This window comes from Prunus persica, chromosome G3, assembly GCF_000346465.2.
Source record: "Prunus persica cultivar Lovell chromosome G3, Prunus_persica_NCBIv2, whole genome shotgun sequence".
NCBI classification, from domain to species: domain Eukaryota; kingdom Viridiplantae; phylum Streptophyta; class Magnoliopsida; order Rosales; family Rosaceae; genus Prunus; species Prunus persica.
The window spans coordinates 26,879,932-26,901,429 of NC_034011.1; the positions used below are offsets into that span (position 1 = coordinate 26,879,932).

At 39.7% G+C, this 21,498-nt stretch overlaps 4 protein-coding genes across 7 annotated transcripts; 3 read left to right on the forward strand and 1 right to left on the reverse strand.

Annotated features, from left to right (window-relative positions):
* Positions 4,398–7,760, forward strand: LOC18781726 (transcription factor TCP20). Of its 2 annotated transcripts, XM_020560248.1 has the most exons (3): positions 4,398–5,749; positions 5,832–5,891; positions 7,427–7,760. In XM_020560248.1, the coding sequence occupies exon 1, from the start codon at positions 4,596–4,598 to the stop codon at positions 5,526–5,528; it is 933 nt and encodes a 310-aa protein (XP_020415837.1). In that variant the 5' UTR covers positions 4,398–4,595; the 3' UTR covers positions 5,529–5,749; positions 5,832–5,891; positions 7,427–7,760. The 2 variants fall into 2 exon arrangements, with proteins under 2 accessions (XP_020415837.1, XP_007217748.2); XM_007217686.2 differs by lacking the exon at positions 7,427–7,760 and having other exon boundaries at positions 5,832–6,131.
* On the forward strand, positions 11,490–15,419 carry LOC18784379 (ACT domain-containing protein ACR6). The gene is made up of 7 exons (XM_007215327.2): positions 11,490–12,134; positions 12,744–12,789; positions 12,960–13,074; positions 13,214–13,281; positions 13,674–14,282; positions 14,561–14,665; positions 14,743–15,419. The coding sequence occupies exons 1-7, from the start codon at positions 12,088–12,090 to the stop codon at positions 15,082–15,084; spliced, it is 1,332 nt and encodes a 443-aa protein (XP_007215389.1). The 5' UTR covers positions 11,490–12,087; the 3' UTR covers positions 15,085–15,419.
* LOC18782089 (pentatricopeptide repeat-containing protein At5g14080) lies at positions 15,543–18,314 on the forward strand. 3 transcript variants are annotated; one of them, XM_020559521.1, is made up of 4 exons: positions 15,543–16,981; positions 17,096–17,515; positions 17,671–17,968; positions 18,221–18,314. In XM_020559521.1, exons 1-3 carry the CDS (start codon positions 15,793–15,795, stop codon positions 17,934–17,936), a joined length of 1,875 nt encoding a protein of 624 aa, XP_020415110.1. In that variant the 5' UTR covers positions 15,543–15,792; the 3' UTR covers positions 17,937–17,968; positions 18,221–18,314. The 3 variants fall into 3 exon arrangements, with proteins under 3 accessions (XP_020415110.1, XP_007214927.2, XP_020415108.1); XM_020559519.1 differs by having other exon boundaries at positions 15,544–17,515; XM_007214865.2 differs by lacking the exon at positions 18,221–18,314 and having other exon boundaries at positions 15,543–17,515; positions 17,671–18,086.
* LOC18781653 (cation/H(+) antiporter 15) lies at positions 18,166–21,446 on the reverse strand. The gene is made up of 2 exons (XM_020559522.1): positions 19,519–21,446; positions 18,166–19,411 (listed from the first exon to the last, which is right to left on the reverse strand). The coding sequence occupies exons 1-2, from the start codon at positions 20,413–20,415 to the stop codon at positions 18,200–18,202; spliced, it is 2,109 nt and encodes a 702-aa protein (XP_020415111.1). The 5' UTR covers positions 20,416–21,446; the 3' UTR covers positions 18,166–18,199.

Consider the following 21,498-nt stretch of genomic DNA (forward strand, 5'->3'; position numbering starts at 1 on the left):
CTTTGAATTCATAAGATATTGGGTATGATATTTCAACAGCTAACTTTTGAGGAGGGGCCTTCCTTGTCTCCATGATGGGAAGCACATGTCGCCATCCATTCAATCACCACCACACACATACCCCATTCACTGTTCACACCATTATTATCATCACACATAAATCAACAGGTCTTCTCCACACACCAAAGCACAAAGCTACACATTTCACACACAGAGAAAAATAGGAAAGAGAAAAAGTCATACTGCTCTCCAGCGGGCCTTAATTAAAGTTGCTTAATTAGTAATTAATCAAGTTTATCAGTATTCAATATATATATATATGACTCTACAGTATGCCAGTATGCATGATGAAGCTGCCCTAAACAAACTAAAAACTTAAAAAGAACAGAAAAGAAAAAATTGATCCCCACTACGGTGACCAAAGACTGCATGCAAGAGCAAGCATGAGCTCTGTGCATTCATATTCATCATGCAGTAGAAGTCAATGGGTTAGCTAGCTACATTTCTAGTTCTAGTAAGTGCTGCAATTCATTAGGGTTCCATGACTTGTCTTTGTATATGTATATGTATGGCCCACGAGCCCATGACCATCCGTGAGAGTGGTTTTCCCCAATATACGACTAAGATGATGAGTAATATATATAAGTTATGACTCTCTCTCTCTCTCTCTCTCTCTCTCTCTCTCTAGATTTAACTTGATTGAGTTCCTGATTAAATAGTAAAAAGGGGAAACAAGAATCATACCAACTTGCAAACTTTTGAATTTTGAAGAATTAAAGCAACTTTGGACCAACTAAACCGACTAATTAAACCCATTCTTGTGGACTGGTTTATACATCACGAAAGCGATACAAAAGTTTGTTAAAAAAAAGAAAAAGAAATATATATATATATATATATATATCCATGGTTTTCATCATTTTGAGCTTTTCCTTCTTTTTCCAGGCTTACTAGCTAGTAACTAGCTAGCTAGCTAGCTTGAAAAGATGACCTAGTAGATTAATCCCACACGCTAGTTTGCTACAAATCTTTTAACTGCTGTATGTAGAAACTGGGCAGATCGTTAAACAACTGACAACGTACGGCATCGACCATATCAATATAGAAAGGGGTCGATAGATAGACCTCAATTTGCGCATTCAATGCCTTTTCTTCCCGTTTGTCAATTGACATTCATTTTCATCAAATTCGTGCATGGCACATGTCATTCTATTTAATGATTGTTTTATAACACCTACTATGAAAAAGAAGAAAAAAAAAAATCTTTTAGTAATGTTGAGTGGTAAGTCTTCATAAGTCAGTAGTCAAATAATCTCTCTCCTAAAGAAAAAGTCTCAAATTTGGTTCAAGTCTCTCCTCCTTCATCAAATGTTGTCAATTGCAGCTAATGGGAACTTTAATTACAAGGATTTGCCCTGTTGCACACACACACACATGCTGATGTGTTTCACAAATAAATTTCTGATGTAGAAGGAGAATATGTATATGTGATTGGGAGGTTTGAAATTTAGATTATAAGTTGCAACGGGTCCAGCATAATGGAAAATAACATTGACTTATGAATTAGCGGTTTTAAGTTCGAATTCTCATAACAACTTGGTAATGTGTGTGCGAAAGTCTCATCTCCCTTGTAGTTTAGAGTATCGTTTGTATTAAAAAAAGATTGTAAACAAAAATGAATTAAAGAAGTGAGCTAATGTGCATTGATTGCATCATCTTTTAAGTGCAAGCGATAGTTTAACGAGATGACAGTTTTTCACACATATGCACACAATTAAGATGTCATGGAAATTCAAACCTAAGATTTTTAGTCTGCAAATTAAGATCTTTTTCACTAGACTCTATCCGTTGGCTTGACTGCATGATCTTTGATTCTTCAATCCACAATCCAAATTGAATAACAATAGTTGAGATAGTTGGGTTGTGTTATAAAAATTGGGTTCTCTGTTTTACTTTTAAGTAATGCAAGAAAATATACGTGTGTGTTTCTTGTGACTTTGGGTATTTTGATGGGCGATGTCTATTAATTTATAATCCCTTCAATTATGAACGGTAGAGAACACACACACACATGCACCTACCTTATCAAAAATAATAATTCCCTTGTTGGGTTTACCCATATTTTATTTTATTTTTTTTGTAGCTAGTAATATGACATATATGACATGGTGGACACTAAGACATGGAAAATCGTTTTCGAGGCATAATTGAAAATGGGTTATCTATCCTCTTTGAGAAACTGGGCATCTTTATTCTCCAAAAAAAAAAAAAAAAGGCATCTTTGTCATGCGAGAAATTTAAGGGACTCCTTGTCATTTTGCTGAGGTGTTATTGGCATCCAGTACTCAAACCATTTATCATTGACAAGTGTGTACACTACACAGACAGTACATCTCTCTTGCACACAGACTTACTTATCTCTTCAATTTGTATAATCATTCTCATTCAGACCATATCAAATTGAAAGGGAAATACACAATCACGATTAAATTGGGGAAAATATTGTTGTTTTGCAGTTATATATACTAAACCATGTAATATTTTTCATATAGAAAGCTCTTGTGCTTTTTTTTGCCAGGAATGAACTTTAGTTTTTTTTTTTTTTTTGAGAAATTCTATGATTGCATTCATAATTCAGCCAAAAAAGCCACTAGCCACAAAAGGCCAATACAAACTAGCCACAAAAGGGCCATTACAATAACGGAGCGGTTTAATATCAAAATTAAGAAAATCAGGTATGTCTCCACTAACGATCAGGCAAGATCGAAGAAACTCTGGCATAGGCATCCCAACTAAGATTGCAAACTTAGAATAATAAAAAAAAGATAAAGCTTGAAAAACCCAAGCCATAACAATACAAATAAAACTCTCACAAAGAAGAGATGAAAAACTCTCACAAAAGGAGAGGTGAAAACTACACAGAGAACCCAAAGAGTCTCTGCAACTTATTCCAAACATAAAGAAATTGCAAAAAAGATGGTGGTGGAGATCTGACGTCGAAATGCAGGTAAAGATCTGACGCTGAGCCGCAGCCGCCAATAATGGTTGGATGAAAATCATAATAAAACTAAGACAAATAGGGAAAACCCTTTGTCTTTGAAAATGGGGGAAGAGGTGAAAGGAGGAAGAAAGGAAGAGAAGAGGTGGGGGAATGAACTTTAGTTTAAGTTGTATGATGTTATTATTGTATGAGCCCCTAGGAGTTAAAGATTAAATCCTTCGGCCTTCGGGCCTCTTTTGCAAATAACTTTTTTTTTTCCGTCGCAAATGCAATGCATTCGTGCCTCTCTCTTTTTTAACTGAATTGAAATGAAAATTTATTTTTCTCATTTTGAGAGAATCGATAACATACTAAACTCACATACACTACACTAATAGATTCTTTGCATCTTCCTCGTCTTAATTCTGAACGTTTTGATCAACCAAAAAAGAAAGAAAAAACAAAGTAATCGGGTTTTTAAAATTATATATCATCTGGGTCCAGAAAGCAATGTCTAATTGTAAAAATCCAATGTAGCACACTCCCATGCGAAGTAAGATTTTGTAAATGGTCCATGAACTGTCAGAAACTGGAGTATGAGGCCCCAGGGTCCCACTAAGATAGTATGATTCCCCTTAATCTAAAATCTCCGAACAAAGTAGACTAGAGCAAACAAAAACAAAAACAAAAACAAAACCTCACCCCCTTTATATATGTAATGTAATGTAACTGCTTACTGCTGCAATGCAATTCAACAACATCCTTTATGGTCTATGTCTGTGAAAACCCCATATCTTTAGCTGCTGCTGCCTGTACTGTAATACATGATCCCATTATAAATTTTATAACTCTGTTTTCCAGTGGCTTTTAAAAATTTGTATCCTTTTTAAAACATATCTCAAGGATGGGCCTAGAGCCTACAAGAGTGGGAAAGAAGCAAAGCCATTCATGAGATGCCAGGCGTCGGAATCTCAAGCATCCAGCTTGGCAGTTGAGTCCCTTACAAGAGAAGAGATGGCATCATATATTGGTTGCTGCTGCAATTATTATAGGAATGCAATGCAGTGCAGTGCAGGAGGAGAAATTATAATAATGAAGGGAGAGGAAAGGGAGGGAGAGGGGAATCCATGGATGGATGGACCATGGTGTGGTCCATATGCTATGACTCCATGGAATGTGGGAAATGGGCTTTAGATGTGTCTGATGATGATCTGATCTGACTGATGAACAGATGAGATGAGATGAGGTAGTGAAAATATGAAATTGGCAGTTAAAGTTGCTTTCATATCTGCGTAGTCAAAACTAGCTACAGTGTCAAAAGGGGTAAGAGAAAAAGTAGGAAAGAAAGGACAGTTTGGAGAGAGAGAGAGAGAGAGAGAGAGAGGAGACTCAAACAATGACTCACAGGAGGAGGGAGTAAAAAAAACCAAACCCAGTCTACCTAGAGTTAAATTTTGACAATGGGGTACATTGGGATTTTAATATTTTTTTGGTTTTGTCTTCTCATTCTTTGCCAAAAACAGTGAAAACTCATGAAAGTCTAGGACTTTTCAGGTCACCTTCTTCAATCAAAGAGGACCCCTTTTTCTTTTTGCCTTAATTTTTTTCCCTGTTCATGGATCCCAAGGGCTCAAAGCAGACACAAGAGATACCCAGCTTCTTGAGCCTCCCACAGCCTCAACAGCAGCAGCAACAACAACAACAGCAGCAGCAGCAGCAGCAGCCCAACATGAGTGAGAACAAACCTGCTGAAATCAAAGATTTCCAGATTGTGATTGCAGACAAAGAAGAGGGGAAGAAGCAGTTGGCGCCCAAGAGAAGCTCAAACAAAGACAGACACACAAAGGTTGAAGGCAGGGGAAGGAGGATACGGATGCCTGCTCTGTGTGCAGCAAGAATTTTTCAATTGACCAGAGAATTGGGCCACAAATCTGATGGGGAAACCATACAGTGGCTTTTGCAGCAGGCCGAACCGTCGATAATTGCAGCCACCGGGACCGGTACGATACCAGCATCGGCTTTAACAGCGGCAGGAGGCTCTGTTTCACAGCAGGGGACTTCTCTATCAGCTGGATTGCACCAAAAGATTGATGAATTGGGGGGGTCCAGTATTGGGTCAGGGAGTAGGACCAGTTGGGCAATGGTAGGTGGGAATTTGGGGAGACCCCATGTGGCCACTGGGCTATGGCCCCCTGTCAGTAGCTTTGGTTTCCAGTCATCATCTGGTCCATCAACAACAAATCTGGGCAGTGAGAGTTCAAATTACATGCAAAAGATTGGCTTTCCTGGCTTTGACTTGCCTGTCTCCAACATGGGTCCTATGAGTTTCACCTCAATTTTGGGTGGTGGGAGTAACCAACAGCTTCCTGGCTTGGAGCTTGGGTTGTCTCAGGATGGTCATATTGGGGTTTTGAACTCACAAGCCTTGAGCCAGATTTACCAGCAGATGGGGCATGCTAGAGTACACCAGCACCAGCACCAGCACCAGCACCAGCACCAGCACCAGCAACCCCCTGCTAAGGATGACTCTCAAGGCTCAGGACAGTAGAACATTTGGTCACATTAGATTCTGTGAAATTTGGGAGGGACATGCAAGCAGTAGCATTTTGTTGGGAGACTGAGTTTGTTTTTGGTAATGGTATTTGTATTGTATAATTGGAAAAGAAAAAAAAAAGGTGAGGAAAGAGATACTTGAGAGAGTTCAATAGGGACTGGATTTGTTTTGCCCCTTCTTTTTCTCCACTGCATGACTCAAGTCTCCATATACAGGTGCTTCTGCTTCTGCTTAATTTTTCACTGCTCTTTCTGTTAGCCAAAGGGGAATTGATTGTTAAGAGTGTTGCTCGTGCAGGTGGGATTTTGCACGGTCAAATTGTTTGGGTTTGGACTTAGCTGCTGCTTTAATTCAGAGGTGTGTTGATTATAGTGTAAGGCATCTTTAATTATTTTGTTCTTCACTGGGTGTGGATGAAGTGGTGCTCAGTTTGTTTGTGAAAATTTAAACGTAGAGTTCTATAGTCATACTTATCCAATTTCTTCATAGATCTACTAAAGGGTTCTTAGTTATCTAAGATCTTCATTATGTTCTGGGGCAATTACCTATCCAATTATCTATCTTACTACTACTACATGCAAATTAATTGCTCTCTCATATCACTTCCAAAGAACACCTCTCTGGACCAATCTCATTTTGTCTTTTATAAGTAATTTGAATTTTTTTTTTCTCCATGAATTCTTTGTTATGACAACAGGGACTCTTTTCTCTGACTAACAATCCCCATCCACAAACTCCTGTATGTTCAGGTCATTAGGAATGAATTTTGTATGTTTTACATCCTTTATACACATGATATTTTCTACAACACAATTCATGTGAGCTATGTTTAAAAATAAGTGTTTCTTGTAGGCAGGTGAATGAGTATTCCTTTAAGAATGGCAGTCTTAGAACAGCGAATTGTGAATATCTCCTTCATCGAACTGACTTTATCTTCTTTGCTACTTTTTCTAAAAGAACCTTTGATTATCATTCAAGGACCTTCCTTGGTCTCAAAGCAGTAGTGTCCTTTAAGGGCTGATAGCCTTGTGTCCTGCACCGTTGCCTACTTGAGTGTCCAAGTGCATTTCAATCCCTGGAGATGAATATTACATCCTAATGTATTTTGGGCCAGAACTTCAAATAGGAACTCCTCTTTTTTCAAGTCACTATGTAGCTGTGGCAATCTATCTGGTTTACCCACCTTAAATCTATCATTGATTTTGGCTAACATTATCGCTAGTGCAATTAGAAAACATATCGAGAATATGCTAATTGACTTACATAACCAGAAATTACTAGAGTCTGCCAAAGAGCCTCACTATAACGAAAAACTTCCCGTATTTTCTTTCTTTAGAGTTTCTGAGTTGCATTATCTGTCATTTTATACTGGCCACTGTGTCCTGTATCCCAATTGTTGTTTCATCTGTACATAGCTTAGGAGCCATCAGCTATGCTTGAAGTTTACATAGAGCCATAAGCCATTGATGAAGAAATAGAAGTCATAGGATTAGCACTTAATGCACATACCATTGCCTGATTTGTGAGACTTTGTAATCATCAGGTAGATCAAGTTTTGTCATTGTCACACAGTAGAATGGATTGTGTTTGGTGTTTTATAAGGAGTATCAGGGGAAATGGTCTTGTTTTAGTGTCAGCACTTATGAAGGAAACAGTTAGAACTCCGTTCAGTTTTCCTGATAACATAAACTTTTCAGTCAAATATGTTCAATTATCTTGATTGCCATTACTATCTGGAGAACCGTTTAACTAGGGACTTATCAAACTTGTCTCGCCTTGTTGTGGAGTCATCAGATTGATCTTTGTCTATAAATGCAAATATCTATCAATTCCAACCCTTCTCTAGTTTGAATAGTTTTTCTGTGAGGTTCACATATGATCATTGTGGACAGATGATCAAGATGTTGCTTGGCTGCAAATTGTTATCAATGATGCCTCCTCCAACTTAAGAAGTTGCGAAGAACTTTAATGTAAAATTAAGAAAGTTTCTAGGTGTAAAATCATGTACTTCATATAAACCAAGATAACTACCCTGCAAAATTGTCACAAAAAGAATGTTGGCGAAGTTTGCATGTTAGTAGTTGAGAGGTTTATCTGTGTTTGGAAAATGACGTTTAAGGCTGTAGTATGCTTTGCATCATTGCCCTCTCATTCATTCTTGTAGTTGACATTTAAGGTTGTCATGGTCTGTTCTTTTTTATTTAATCTCTTTCGGCTTCTGCCTTATCTCGTTTATTTGTTATTCGTTGCTATTATTGTGGCAGCCTATGAGGTCAAAATGTAAAATTGACGTGTACACCAGGTTCTACTAGAATCAACAGTAATGCAATATCATCACATTGGACACCACCTAGTTTGCCTGTCAAAACCTATGGTTGATCATGTTCAGCTCAGCCAATTGAATCACCAGGAACAAGAAAACCACTTTTCCATGTGCCCTGAGAAAAATGCCACTATGGTGCAACTTGCATGTCACTCTCACCCCCTCCTCTTCTCTTCTGATTGTTGTTAATTAGATCTTGTTCAAGCAGCTTTCACAAACTTACTTTGACAACAATGAAGGACTTTGGTCGGTACAAAAGAAACTTTTGCGTGTTTATGGAATGTCGGACAATTTTTGTGGTGTTAGGAGTAAAATGTGCTCTTGTATTACAAACATGCTGCAGGTCTCTCTCTCTCTCATCAGCAAATTAACTGGGTGTGAAATGAACAAAATGCATTATGCATATCATACTTGCGCCTTTTCGGGGCCTTGGATTGGACTCGAATCGTATTGTATTGTATCTTTACGTACAAAATAAAGATGTCCTCAAGGTGAAGGACAAGGTAAGTAGCCAAGGCATGGTGCTCTGTTTTATGGGCTTTAGTTTTAGCTGAACAGTCGGTTGCCATCTTATTTAAGAGTGAGTGAGCTCGTAGCTGCTTGCTATTACCATGAAGTTTCGCAATTCGTCCTCCTTGACCCACCATTGACCAGGCAATGCAACACGTTATTGCCCATTACATTACAAGTTACAACTCAACTACTACTACATTTGCTCGCTCTCTCTCTCCAATTTCATTCATTACCGTACATTAGTAAGAGAAGCAGAACATAATTATTAATTAAACAAAAGGACGAGGAAACTTTTGTCTTTTGGTTTGAAAATTGATAATAGACAGACAGACAGACAGACAGACAGAGAGACCACTCTCTCAATAGTAAATGTGGCTCACAAGCAAGCACTAGTTGAGTTGAAGTCTCATGTATTAGTTGACTCTCAACTCTAAAGTTGTCCTTGATGATCGCATTGGCTGGCCACGACAAGGTTTTAGTTTTAGTTGTGGAGAAGACGCCTGGTTATAAATCCTTAAGTAATTAAATTCATAAATAAATTATAAATAGTTGGGAAGGGGAGGGTTTGAGGATGATGGATCAAGTAAATCATAAACCGGTCTCTTTTTCTTGTTACCTTACCTCACGTCATGAGCTCATAAAGACATACAGTCTACAGACACGCGAAAAAAGTCCAGTAAAGCTCATGATGATGACAATATGTGGTGTGCTGTGGTGGTGGCCTGGCCTGGCCTCAACATTTTCTCGTCTTTCTGATTATTTTTATGGTTTTGGTTTTGGATGAGACTAGAAAGTGTTATAAAAGGGTCCATGTAAGGCTGACCAAATAAACCGGAACCCACAAGTTATTACTTACTAGGGCGGAGGAAGCCCAAGTCATGTATCTGTCTGTATGTACCTAACAAGTTACACATCAAGCCCATAAACACATGAAGTTTGAGCCCATATGTGATCATTTTCCTTTACTCTTATTTATCAACAATCTAACCAACAAAGACTTGGAGGATAACACTTTTTGCTATTTCGGGCTAATAATGCAACAACACGTAAAATAACTTTTTCACATGTCATTAAGTTATTGGCTAGGGATAACAAAACAGTACTATTCCCGTTTCATGTAAGTTTTTTTAGTAAGGGGGAGGGGAGGAGGTTGAATGCTTGCAATTAATGTTCCCTACTCCACAGGGACTCTAGCCTTCTTATATTAGTTGACTTAACTTAATCAAGCAGACTATAGGTCCCGACGTGAATTATAAATATATTATATTTGGTGAGTTGAATTGAATTAGATTATTAGTTATGATCGTTGTTTGATATGTGGAGATTAAAATTATTAAATATTACAAGAAGAATCCGAGAAAGGATGAGTGGAACTTAGAAGAATTGGCTTACACAAAACTTCAAACTTCAATCCAATCACTACATGAGCATGAATCGGGCTCTTATAACGAGTGTTCCAAGTCCAAATGCGTGAGGTGAAGAGTGCTGACGCTCTTTACAACATTCTGCTGACGATGTAAATTACTGCTTCAAACGCACACCATCTGAATTCTGAACCATTCCATTCCATATGAGGGGACAGGAGTATAGAAATAGAATTGAGACTATGAACCTTGTGGGACCCTGGTTTTGTTTTTATGGTTCTTTTAAGCCCACAACAAGACGTGGTGTGCGATTATGGATGGCCGCATGGGCCCCATTCCATTTCCTTCTCAAGTACCCCAAGGGCCAAGCCGAGCTAAGCTAGCGTCTTTTATTCGCTTCGCATCTGGCTTTTTATATGCATTAGCAGATATTTCATTGAGGCTGCATAAATAACAGCTGTCTAAGCTGTCTAGCTGGCAGGATGATGATGCTCCTCCCTCCATGTTGATTATGCCATGTGGCAGAGAGTAAGTAACGTTCATTCAGGTTGTGATGCGAAGTGGATAATGTTAAAGTAAAGATATATATATATATATAGTCCTTGATCATTTAGACCACAGGAGTTTAAGATATTGTGGTTACTCACCGTTGGATATTAATCTAATGGTTCAAAAAAGTTTCTTAAAAGGAGTTCAAGATTGAGTGAACAGTTGAATTTATATCCAACGGTGAGTGACTACAAATCTCTTGAACTCCTGTGGTCTAAGAAATCGGGACTATATATATATATATATATATGCACATGTGACATATGTTTCACATTCTTCCTCCATGCATGATGTATGCTGTACATTGTCCATAGGAGATAGGACCATACCATAAATATCTCAAGTAATAGAATTTCAACTCCTGAATCCTTATCTCATCGATGCTCTTATTAAAGCTAGAAAGAGAATCCAAGTTACCTGGAAATGGAATTCTCATGCATCCACTTGGATTCTATAATTCATATGCTCTCTCTAATTTGCCATCGAGATATATTTAATTAATTAAAAGTAAGTATATATGCCTTTGGTCGACCTTTATATTCTTTCCTTAGCCCACCACCACCAGACCAGCTACCTATACTATACTTAATACATGTAGAGGAAAAATGAGTGTACGTATATATACATACAATTATATAGCGAAGACTGTAGCTAGACTGTACGTATGCTTGTTTTCAAGTCCAAAACAGTATCCGTGCTCTGTAGCGTGGCATACTCCACGTCTGTGGCTTCTTTATCACACACACACTCTCTCTCTCTCTCTCTCTCTCTCTCTCTCTTCCATGCAGACTGCAGTAGTGAGATAGATAAGGTGCTTGCTTGTTCATTAGTATTATATTCAGTGATGGCGAAGGCGATGGTTCAAATTTGGACCCCACAACAGAACCAGAACCAGAACCTAATTAATTAATTACGAAATTTAACCCTTAATTAAGGCCCACCAATTTGGCCTAATAAGTCAGCTTCTTCCTTTATAAGTTTATTGTCGGTTCAAACCCTACATCCACCCTAATTATTAGCATGCTACGGCAACACCTTTTTCAAGTAACTGCTTCGTTTCTTTTTCTTTGGGGTGGGTTTGACAGGATGAGAAAACCCTAATATACCCCTAACCTAATTGCTACCTATTCTAATATTTTAAAAGGTTTATATATTATATCCTGCACTAATCTCTCATTTATTCTCTTCTCTACAATCTTTCTAATTCAAGTTCAACAAATAAAGGTTCGGCATCTGATTTTCGTGGGCAAAAAACCAGTGGCTCACGCTGGAATTGCCGCCAGAAATACCGGCAAATCTGCGACCAAATTGTAGTCAACACGTGCCTCGCCACCTCACTCACCCCCCGAAAGTCACGTGGCATTGGAAACCCCGCTAATCGTACGGACGCTCCTCCGCATCTCGTTAGTTCAAAAAGCCCAGACCTCGCGAGCCCCTTGAGAGCCCACAAGCCTCCTACCCAATCACAACAAAACACGTCACGAAATACAGCTTACGAAGGTTTTTTCTTGTTAAACGACTTTTCAGACCCCGCTGCCCCTTTCATTTCTCACTTACTACCGTTCCTTTCATTCTTCCTTCTCAAGTTTTTGACGCACACAAACACACACACTCTCTCTCCCTCTCTCTCTCTCTCTCTCTCTCTCTGGTATTTCCTTGAATGTTGGAGGAGGCATCATTTTATAGAATCTTTCTTAAAATTATGTACTGTGAAGTATAAGATTGTCGGTTATTCTTTAAAACCCTTCTGTCTTGAGGTATTGAGTTGCTTGGATATTTCCGATTGATTTGGAAAACAAAAATAATGGATGATGAGTATTCTAAGTTCGTCAGGAGGATGAACCCGCCCAGGTATTTTTCCAAACTTTCTGGGATTTTTATTTCTCTGCTAAAGTTTTGTCCTTTTGGGTTCCTGGGTTTTGTTTTGTCTTCATTTTTTGAGATGTCGGTTGGGAGTATGTTGTATCATTGTATTGTACTGTGGTCTGTGATTTGTTCTGTTTTGGCTTCATTTTCTAAGTTTCTTGAATTATAATTTTGAACCGGGAGAGTTTCCTCTCGAGTCTGGTTTTCCTCCCTTGGTATGTTTTCTGAAGTTTTAGTTTTACACCGTTTGGTTGATGAGAAAGCAGAGGAAAAGAAAGGAACATGAGTCTGAAGTTTTAGTTTTACACCGTTTAGATGTCCTTTTCTTTTCATCTGGTTAAATTTTCATGATAAGTTGTACCCACAAACTTCTTGAGCTCTACTGAGTTTTATTTTACTTTTTCCCTTTTCTTTATTTTCCAAATATGCTAACCGGGCCAAGGGTTCCATTTTGGATTATGTATGGCATATAAGAGTTTATTTGGAACCTCCCTCTTCAGGAAACTTCTTGGTTTGGGCCATTTGATTGTCCTCTTCTTTCAAGTGTGTATGAGAAGCAAGAAGCTTAATCTGATTTGCCTCTTGTTCTTGCAGAGTTGTGATTGACAACGATACTTGCGAGGATGCCACTGTTATCCAGGTGAGGCTTTGCACCTTCTGATTTTTTTTTCTCTGTTTACTTATCATATGTATATGTTGAAATCAGTTATGTAATACGAGAGTATATCTCGATTTTAAAAATTCGGTAGAAGAAGCATTTGGATATCTTTTTCATTTGCCGTCAGTTTAATATTTTCAAGTTTTATTTAGGTTGACAGTGTCAACAAACATGGAATTCTCCTAGATGTTGTCCAAGTGCTCGCAGAAGTAAACCTTATAATAACAAAAGCTTACATCTCATCTGATGGGGTGTGGTTCATGGATGGTAAGGTTTTTTTTTCAACTTCCCAAGCCAAGAGTTAAAGAAGAAAAATATGAACTTCCCTAGTTCTCTCTTTGTCCCCTCCCTTTTATCTTTTTATCTTTTTCTTTGTTAAGAATTTTTCTAAATTTTCTGTTTTCAGTGTTTAACGTGATTGATCAGAATGGGAAAAAAATCAGAGACCGGGACATTATCAATTATATTCAAATGGTATGTACTTGACCCCATGGCTCTTCCTCTGGCTGTTAAGAAGTCAGAGGAAATTATCAGAAATCAAATCTTGTCTTTTGTATTCTTTTCCTGAAGATGAATATCATAATTCAATTGAACCAAACAGTTATGCTATGCTCAGTTTAGGGGATTGTTTGTCTCTTAGTTCTTAAACAATTTGAAGTAAGATGGATAGGATTTCCTTTGACAGCACCCAAATTCCTTAGGTTTGGTATATATCGGATAGCCTGCACACCATTCATATTTGGCATCCTATTTTTGCTCATGTTCACCTTTCTGTGTCACCTATAAACTTGGTCTTTGCGTGGACCACAATATATTGACTTATGGGCAAAGGTTGTAATTTTTCATTTGACTTTTTAATTTTGCAGAGACTTGAAAGCAATGCCAGCTTTGTACCCTCTATGAGAGATTCTGTTGGTGTGATGCCCTCAGAAGAGCACACCTCAATTGAGCTCAGTGGTACCGACAGACCTGGTTTATTGTCTGAAATGTGTGCAGTTCTTGCAGACCTTCACTGTAATGTGGTAAATGCTGAGATATGGACACACAACGCTAGAGCTGCTGCTGTAGTTCATGTCACAGATGATTCCACTGGTTGCGCAATTAAAGATTTAAACCGTCTCACTACAATTAAGGAGTTACTTTGCAATGTTCTCAGAGGAAACAGTGAGTTGAAGGCCGCCAAAATGACACTTGCAACCCCTGGAGTTACAAACAGAGATAGAAGGTTGCATCAGCTTATGTTTGCCGACAGGGATTATGAAAAGGTTGAAAGAGCAGAACTACAGAGAATTGAGGATAAGGGCTCAAGACCCCATGTAACTGCGTTGGATTGCAGTCAGAAGGATTACACTGTCGTTACCATGAGATCAAAAGATCGACCAAAATTGTTATTTGACATCATCTGCACTTTAACGGACATGCAGTATGTGGTTTTTCACGGAATGGTCAATACAGGGAGGATGGAAGCTTATCAGGTAAAGATAAATTCTTTCTGAAGTTGCTCTGAGTTTGAGGGATTAATCATTGGTCAGTACGTATATTTCCTAATGAAATGGTTCTGGTTTGCCAAGCCAGCAAAGCGCAGCTGGATTTGACAAACTGATGACCGCTTTAAACCTTATGCTGACCTCACTCTATCGGGTGAAATGCTCTAATCAATTGGAAGAATTTTCTTGCAATGGATATGTTTGTTCAAATTCGAAACTATCTTCTCATTTACATCTAACACGAGACGTATATTTCTTTTTTGTAGGAATTTTATATTCGACATGTCGACGGGCTTCCTATAAGCTCAGAAGCTGAGCGAGAACGTGTTGTACAGTGTCTTGAAGCAGCCATTGAAAGGCGGGCATCCGAGGTGCAGCGAACTTTTAACTGATGAGAACTCTTGTATTCAATTATAATGATACTAATACATCTTGCTTTGCCATGCAGGGGCTGGAACTACAGCTGTGCACAGACGACCGGGTTGGACTTCTCTCGGATATCACCCGGATATTCAGGGAGAACAGCTTGTGTATCAAACGAGCAGAAATTTCAACTAAAGGTGGAAAAGCTATAGACACTTTCTATGTCACGGACGTGACAGGAAACACAGTTGACCCGAAGATTATTGATTCAGTTCGCAGGCAGATTGGGCAGACCATACTGCAGGTGAGACGTAACTCAAGCCCTCCACCAAAGGCCCCTCAAGGGACAACAATGGGATATCTCTTTGGGAACTTATTTAAAGCTCGAAGTTTCCAGAATTTTAAATTGATTAGATCCTACTCATAGTTTCTCTTCATCTTCTTGGAAGTAAAATCTGTAAAAAGAGGTAGCAGATGTTTCAAGACAGAAGAAGTAGACATAAACTAAAAAAAACGTTGTAAATAGGCACCTGGAAACCAAAAAAACGTTGTAAATAGGCAATGCTCCGAGGGTTTAGCGTTATATGCCATATAATACTCTATACTGTAAAGCTACTGGTCGGGTTTGTATATCCTACCTCCTGTAAACAAATAATGTATAGTGTGATGTGCAGAGGTTGTACAAAGATAGAAAAAAAGATTGTACAGATATTTTAGCTCAATGAAAAATGATGTACATATTTAGATTGTTTGTAGTTTTAATGGGTTTTCTCTCATTTTCTGCCTAAATTTATGATTTCTGCAGCATTGTTGAGTTAATCTAAGCTGGAGCTGTTTCATTTCAACATTTCTGTCCCTTTTTTTTTCAACACTACTTTGGCAATTCCTTCTGTTTTTTTTTCCCTCTCTCTTTTCTGCTTGAACTGTTCTGTGCAGTGTTCATTATATCTTGCGCACATACAATCTTATTTCCAAGTGAATTCTCAACTTAAACAATGCATCTTTTTCCAAGTGAATTCGAAAAGAGACAAATACAATACAATGCATCTTAATGACGCAAGACAACCTATCAAAAAAGAAAAATAAAAAAGACCCAGGTCACAAAATTGAGAGCCAATCCTAACAAAGAAGGAAAATGATCCAGACGGTGCGTTTCGAGCCATTCTTCTTGTATTGCTGTATCCGACACTCTCTTCCGTCAATGAAAACTTCATCCGCAACGGAGCTGGCAAGTCGAATAAGCCGAGTTCTAATCTCCGCTTCGAACCACACAAGGCCGACCCGCTCATGGAACCCTTCACTCGAGAACATTCTTCACCAGCTCGGTTGCCGCGACTCACTGAGTCCGTCACTCGTGGCCCGAGTTATCGACCCCTTCCTCCTCCCCCACCATTCACTCGCTCTCGGCTTCTTCAATTGGGCTTCCCAGCAACCATCGTTCTCTCACACCTCCATCACCTATAAATCCGTCCTCAAGTCTCTCTCTTTCTCCCGCCAATTCAACGCCATTGATGCTCTCCTCAAGCAAGTCAAAGCCCAGAAAATCGGCCTCGATGCTTCTGTTTATCGCTCCGTAATTGCTTCACTTATCATAGGAAGGAAAACCCACAACGCATTTCTGGTCTTTAGCGAGGTTTCCTCGCTAATTAAAGATATTGGGCACGAGATTTGTAACTCACTTCTGGCTGCTCTAGCTTGTGATGGATATTTTGAGTATGCCCAGAAGGTATTTGATGAAATGACTCTTAAGGCTATCCCTTTAAGCACTCTGGGGTTTGGTGTGTTTATATGGAGGCTCTGTGGACATGCTGAATTGGGTAAAACTTTGAGCATGTTAGATGAGGTTAGGAGAGGTGGTTCAGAAATTAACGGGTCAGTGACCGCGCTTTTGATCATTCACGGGTTTTGTCAGGCTTCGAGAGTGTCAGAGGCTTTCTGGGTATTGGATGAGCTGAGGAGTAGACAGTGCAAACCCGATTTCATGGCATATAGGATTGTCGCCGAAGCATTTCGATCGACTGGGAGTGTAGTTGATGTAGAAAAGGTTTTGAAGAAGAAGAGAAAGTTAGGTGTAGCTCCAAGGACTAACGATTATAGACAGTTTATATTTGATTTGATTTCAGAACGGCAGATATGTGAAGCAAAAGAATTGGGTGAAGTAATTATTAGCGGGAATTTTCCGATTGACGATGATGTTCTCAACGTGTTAATAGGATCAGTGTCGGCGATTGATCCTCTCTCTGCAATAGTGTTCTTCAGATTCATGATTGAAAAGCAGAGATTCCCAACTCTTTTGACTTTGTGCAATTTGAGCAGAAATCTATGTAAGCATAGCAATACCGATGAGTTGTTGGTAGTTTTTCAAGTTTTGGCTTCTGGCGACTATTTCAAAGATTTGGAGACTTACAATGTCATGGTGTCATTCTTGTGCAAAGCAGGGATGGTGAAAGAAGCATATGGGGTTCTTCAGGAGATGAAGAAAAAAGGGTTAGGCCCAGACGTTTCGACTTATAATTCTCTTATTGAAACATGTTGTAGAGAAGATTTATTGAGGCCTGCTAAAAGGTTATGGGATGAGATGTTTGCAAGTGGGTGCAGAGGAAACTTGAAGACTTACAATATCCTAATTCGGAAGTTTTCGGAAGTGGGTCAGGTTGATGAGGCACAAAGGCTCTTTTACCACATGTTGGGTAAAGGGGTTGCACCTGACGTGATGACATACACATCTCTACTTGAAGGGCTTTGCCAAGAAACGAAGCTTCAAGCTGCTTTCGATGTTTTCCGCAAGTCTGTTGAACAGGATTTTATGCTTGCACAAAATGTGCTGGGTACATTTACTCGCTCTTTGTGCAAAGCAGGTATGTTTCTGTACACATGATGATACGTAATGGATGTTTAAGTTTTCACATCATTTACCTTTATGCTACCCCAATAAATTGTCCAGTAGAATGTGCTAAGTTGGTAGTTTCAAGTGTTTTGGCCTGTTGCTTATATTTGTTTGTGCTCTATGCAGGTTTTTTTCTTGATGCTTCTAAGTTACTATGCGGCCTCAGTAATGATGTAGCACAGTCAGATTCCCATGTAATTTTGCTGAAGTATTTAGCCGATGCTAAAGAGATTCCAGTTGCTATTGAACACGTTAAATGGGTTCAACAAACCTCACCCTCGATGTTGCAAATTGTATCAGCTGAACTTTTAGCATCCCTTTCTTCTTCTTCAAGACTAGAGCCCACTCGACAGTTGGTTCAAACAATTCAGGAAATATCAGGTCTCAAGTAATAATTCTTGGAAGGATTTTCAGGTCATGTTAGGTTAGTTCAAAGTACAGAAGTTGGCGTCTGGATATTTTAATTTCAACGATCAATTGCAGGTTCACTATCATTTGTTTGCTCTGCAATTCAATCTAATACCACATGCTGTTTTTTAGGGGTTTTCTTTTCTTAATTTATGTGTTTATGTCTAGAGAGAGAGAGAGAGAGAGAGAGAGAGAGAGAGAGAGAGAGAGAGCCTACTTTAAAATATAATTGTGCGTAATGCATATCTCATCTTCTTTGAATTTGCAGATCCTCAACATCATCGATTGTCATGCTTTGCTCCCTAAATTTTTCTCTATGATTCTCATTGTCGTCATTCACCACTTTGCTGTGTTGTTGCACCACCAGAATTCTGCTTTTGCCCATGAAATCTGCGGTGGCTAACACCTCCCCGATTGCTCCCAACTCACTCTGCTCATTCTCATCCATGAACCCTGACAGGACCAGTGACTTTTTATCTTGATTTCTTCCTGCTATTACTAGTTCATAGTTATTTTCCATGGAACGGATCACTGCCATTGTCCCTGAACCATCCATCACCAGCTCTTCTATGTACATGACCCGATAGTTGTCTGCCATGCCTTCCCTGAACTCACTCAACACCTCACAGTCAAGCCTGTTCTCCTCCACATCCTCACTAGTATTTGTTATGCTTCCATCTAGAAGAAGCCGAACTAAGGTCAAGTTGATGTTTGGATGGGCAGCCATTCGTGCCCCAAACGCCAGTGCCTCTCGGTCATCAGCTCCGCCCAAGAAGAGAATAGCAACATTATAGCAAGACGCGTTCTGGCATGTCAACGTCATTGCCCCTGAACGGCTGTTGAAACTGCTGTCGAAGAGCCCACCATGGTGAACAAGGATTGCAACAGAGCAAGGTGCTTTCTCAAGTACATTTTTGTTGATCATCCTCTGTTTTCTGGCATGGAATCTCTTGTAGAAAGGAACTATAATGAGGGAAGTCTTTTTATCAAGTGCAATTGTGCATACATCATCGTGCATTGTGGCACAAGGAGATATAGCGGTAAAGGGGTGAACTGTGACAAGACTCTCGTTCCTTTGCTCGTACTTTCTAAAGGCATTGACAACTGGTTCCGAGGGACTGGCCTTTGAGGAGGGCCTTCTTGTGAGCTTGTGGGGGATGAGCAGAGGGTTTGCACGGCCGATAAGCTCGATGAGATGGAGGAGATAGATGGCAAGAGGGCTTCTTTCGGTGGGGTATAAAGCCTGAAGGAGGTTGATTGTGGGTTCAACATCTTCTTGGTCGTGTATGCCGACGAGTACGGGGAGCTGGGAGTTTGGTCGGGCATGCATCACTGTTCTTCTCTTGTAAACCATGTACCTCTTTGAAGGATCGTAGAGGCGTTTTATAATGGGCGTGATACCCCCTGTTATAAGTATCATGGATGTACACATGACAACAAATGCTTCATTATCTATCGCCTGTAAAAAAAGCACAAAGGTTTAAGAAATTAGATTTCACTTTCTTACGGTTCCGTTCATAATCCGATTATAGGATATTGGAATTGGATTGGCTGCATAGGGCATACCATATTACTCTTGAGCATTTTAAACAAGCCAAGCTCGAGAAAGCCTTGGGCATTCAGGACAAGGCCAAGCGAGATAGCATCCGTGATTGGCATTTTGGTGCACAAGAGTGAAGTCAGAAAAGCTCCCATAAACTTGCCAAATGCACCAACGAGGGCAGTGGATTGCAAGATGGTATAATTCTTGAGTCGAAGGGCGCAGAGATCCATAACCAAACCATTTTTGGCGTAGAATATGGGCATAAAGACCCAGGAGATGATGAGCTCGAGCTTCTCCACGAGAGCAGACCCGACTGGTGGCCCTGCTGGTATCGTCAACCCAAGAATGAAAGGTCCATAGTATGTGTGTAAACCTGTGGCATGACTGAAAAGGCCAGTCACCATGACCCCAAGAAGTAGATGAACCACGTGACTTTCCTTCATTGGCTGTCCCACTGGGCTCGACCTCCGCATCATCCATTTGAGTACGGGCCGAATGACCAAAACGATGACAAGCGCAACCACAGCACCGGTGGCCACTACTGATAGCACGTTGTATGTATCATTTCCGGATGATTTCTTGGCCACAATAGAGATTGTCATCACACAGAAGCTGCACAAGCCGCTCACAATGGAAGAAGACATTGCCACCCTCCCGAAGTCAGAGTTGATGATCTTCAGCTCGTGCAGAAAGAAAACGATGGTTGGGAAGGTCAGCATAGACTCTGCTAGAGCCACAGCCGGAAGTGAATTGGCGAGGTTCGTTTCCAAATTGACGTGGGTTTTCAAGAGAGCAGACCATCCTTGAGTCAATAGACAAGGGATGGCCACTGTCACAAACCCAATGGCAAATGTCTTTCTGTCGATCTTCTTGACGATGGAGGGGTCGGTTTGCACTCCGATGAGGAAGAAGTAGAACATGAATCCAAAAGAGGAAATAACATCCAGCAGTATAAAACTTCTGAGAGGAAAAAAACTATCGATAAATGCATCAGTCCGGCCTAGAATCGAAGGACCTAGTATTATACCCCCCTGTTAGGTAAATCATAACCAATCAACAAAATTTTATATTTTTTTTGTTTTTATTTTGCTATTTTAAAATACAATAAAGTTTTGCATTATGCTGCATGCATGCAATGTAAACCTAAACCTCTGTTTTTCTTTATTTGTGTTGCAATGAGAGATTGAATTTGGAAATGGAAAGAACTTGATGATGGTGTATAATGAATGATATAGAATGATATGGAGGTACTTACTAAGACTTGCGCGACGATGATGGGTTGGCCGAGAGGCTTGAGGAGGAGAGAGGTGAGGAGGATAACACCAGTGGCGAGAGAGAATTGCATGAGAAGAAGAGGGGCTGAATAAAGCAGGGGATTATTATGATAGAAAAAGCCCATGGAATGTATCATGGTCACCGACGTACAAATGGTGGTGAAATTCTTGAGCGGAATTGAATGGGTGGCGGCGTAGGTTGCTATGTCCTCCGGTTCCATAGCGACGGAACCCATGGCTGTAGCTAGGCAGGCCTCTCTGGCCTTACACAGGCTAAGCCTGGGAGGACGTACGTTCCAACGTCAACCCTCAACGCAATCTGAGAGGATGAGAGGGACACCCCAAAAAAAAAAAAAAAAAAAAAAAAAAAAAAAAAAAAAGAAAAACTGATCAAAGAAAACCAGAGAGAAACAGAAGGAGAAGAGAAACTCAAGTGCAACGTGGTGGGTCTAAATTTGCCGTTGACTATGATATGACTGGCAACTTATTACGCCTTTACGCGTATATAGCAAGCCAGAGGCTTGAAATATAAAAAGCCATCCAAATATTTTGGGAGGGGAAGGCTTACGTCCAGCCTCGGTGAAATCATGTATGTAATGTAACATCATCTTCTTAATTTTTTTTTTTAAATTTCCTTTTTTCCTTTTTATATTGTTGAAATTATCATCCAAGTGAATGCACCATCTGCAAAATCCATTTTCCGGATGATTCGTCTGTCATCTCATAAGA

Coding starts and splice junctions, on each gene's coding strand:
- LOC18781726 (XM_020560248.1), top strand. CDS start 4,596: ATGGATCCCAAGGGCTCAAAGCAGACACAAGAGATACCCAGCTTCTTG.
- LOC18784379 (XM_007215327.2), top strand. CDS start 12,088: ATGGATGATGAGTATTCTAAGTTCGTCAGGAGGATGAACCCGCCCAG. Junction 12,790..12,959: donor AGGATGCCACTGTTATCCAG/GTGAGGCTTTGC, acceptor AGTTTTATTTAG/GTTGACAGTGTCAACAAACA. Junction 13,282..13,673: donor TTATCAATTATATTCAAATG/GTATGTACTTGA, acceptor TTAATTTTGCAG/AGACTTGAAAGCAATGCCAG.
- LOC18782089 (XM_007214865.2), top strand. CDS start 15,793: ATGATCCAGACGGTGCGTTTCGAGCCATTCTTCTTGTATTGCTGTATC. Junction 17,516..17,670: donor TCGCTCTTTGTGCAAAGCAG/GTATGTTTCTGT, acceptor TGCTCTATGCAG/GTTTTTTTCTTGATGCTTCT.
- LOC18781653 (XM_020559522.1), bottom strand. CDS start 20,415: ATGTTCTACTTCTTCCTCATCGGAGTGCAAACCGACCCCTCCATCGTC. Junction 19,412..19,518: donor AAATGCTCAAGAGTAATATG/GTATGCCCTATG, acceptor CTTTTTTTACAG/GCGATAGATAATGAAGCATT.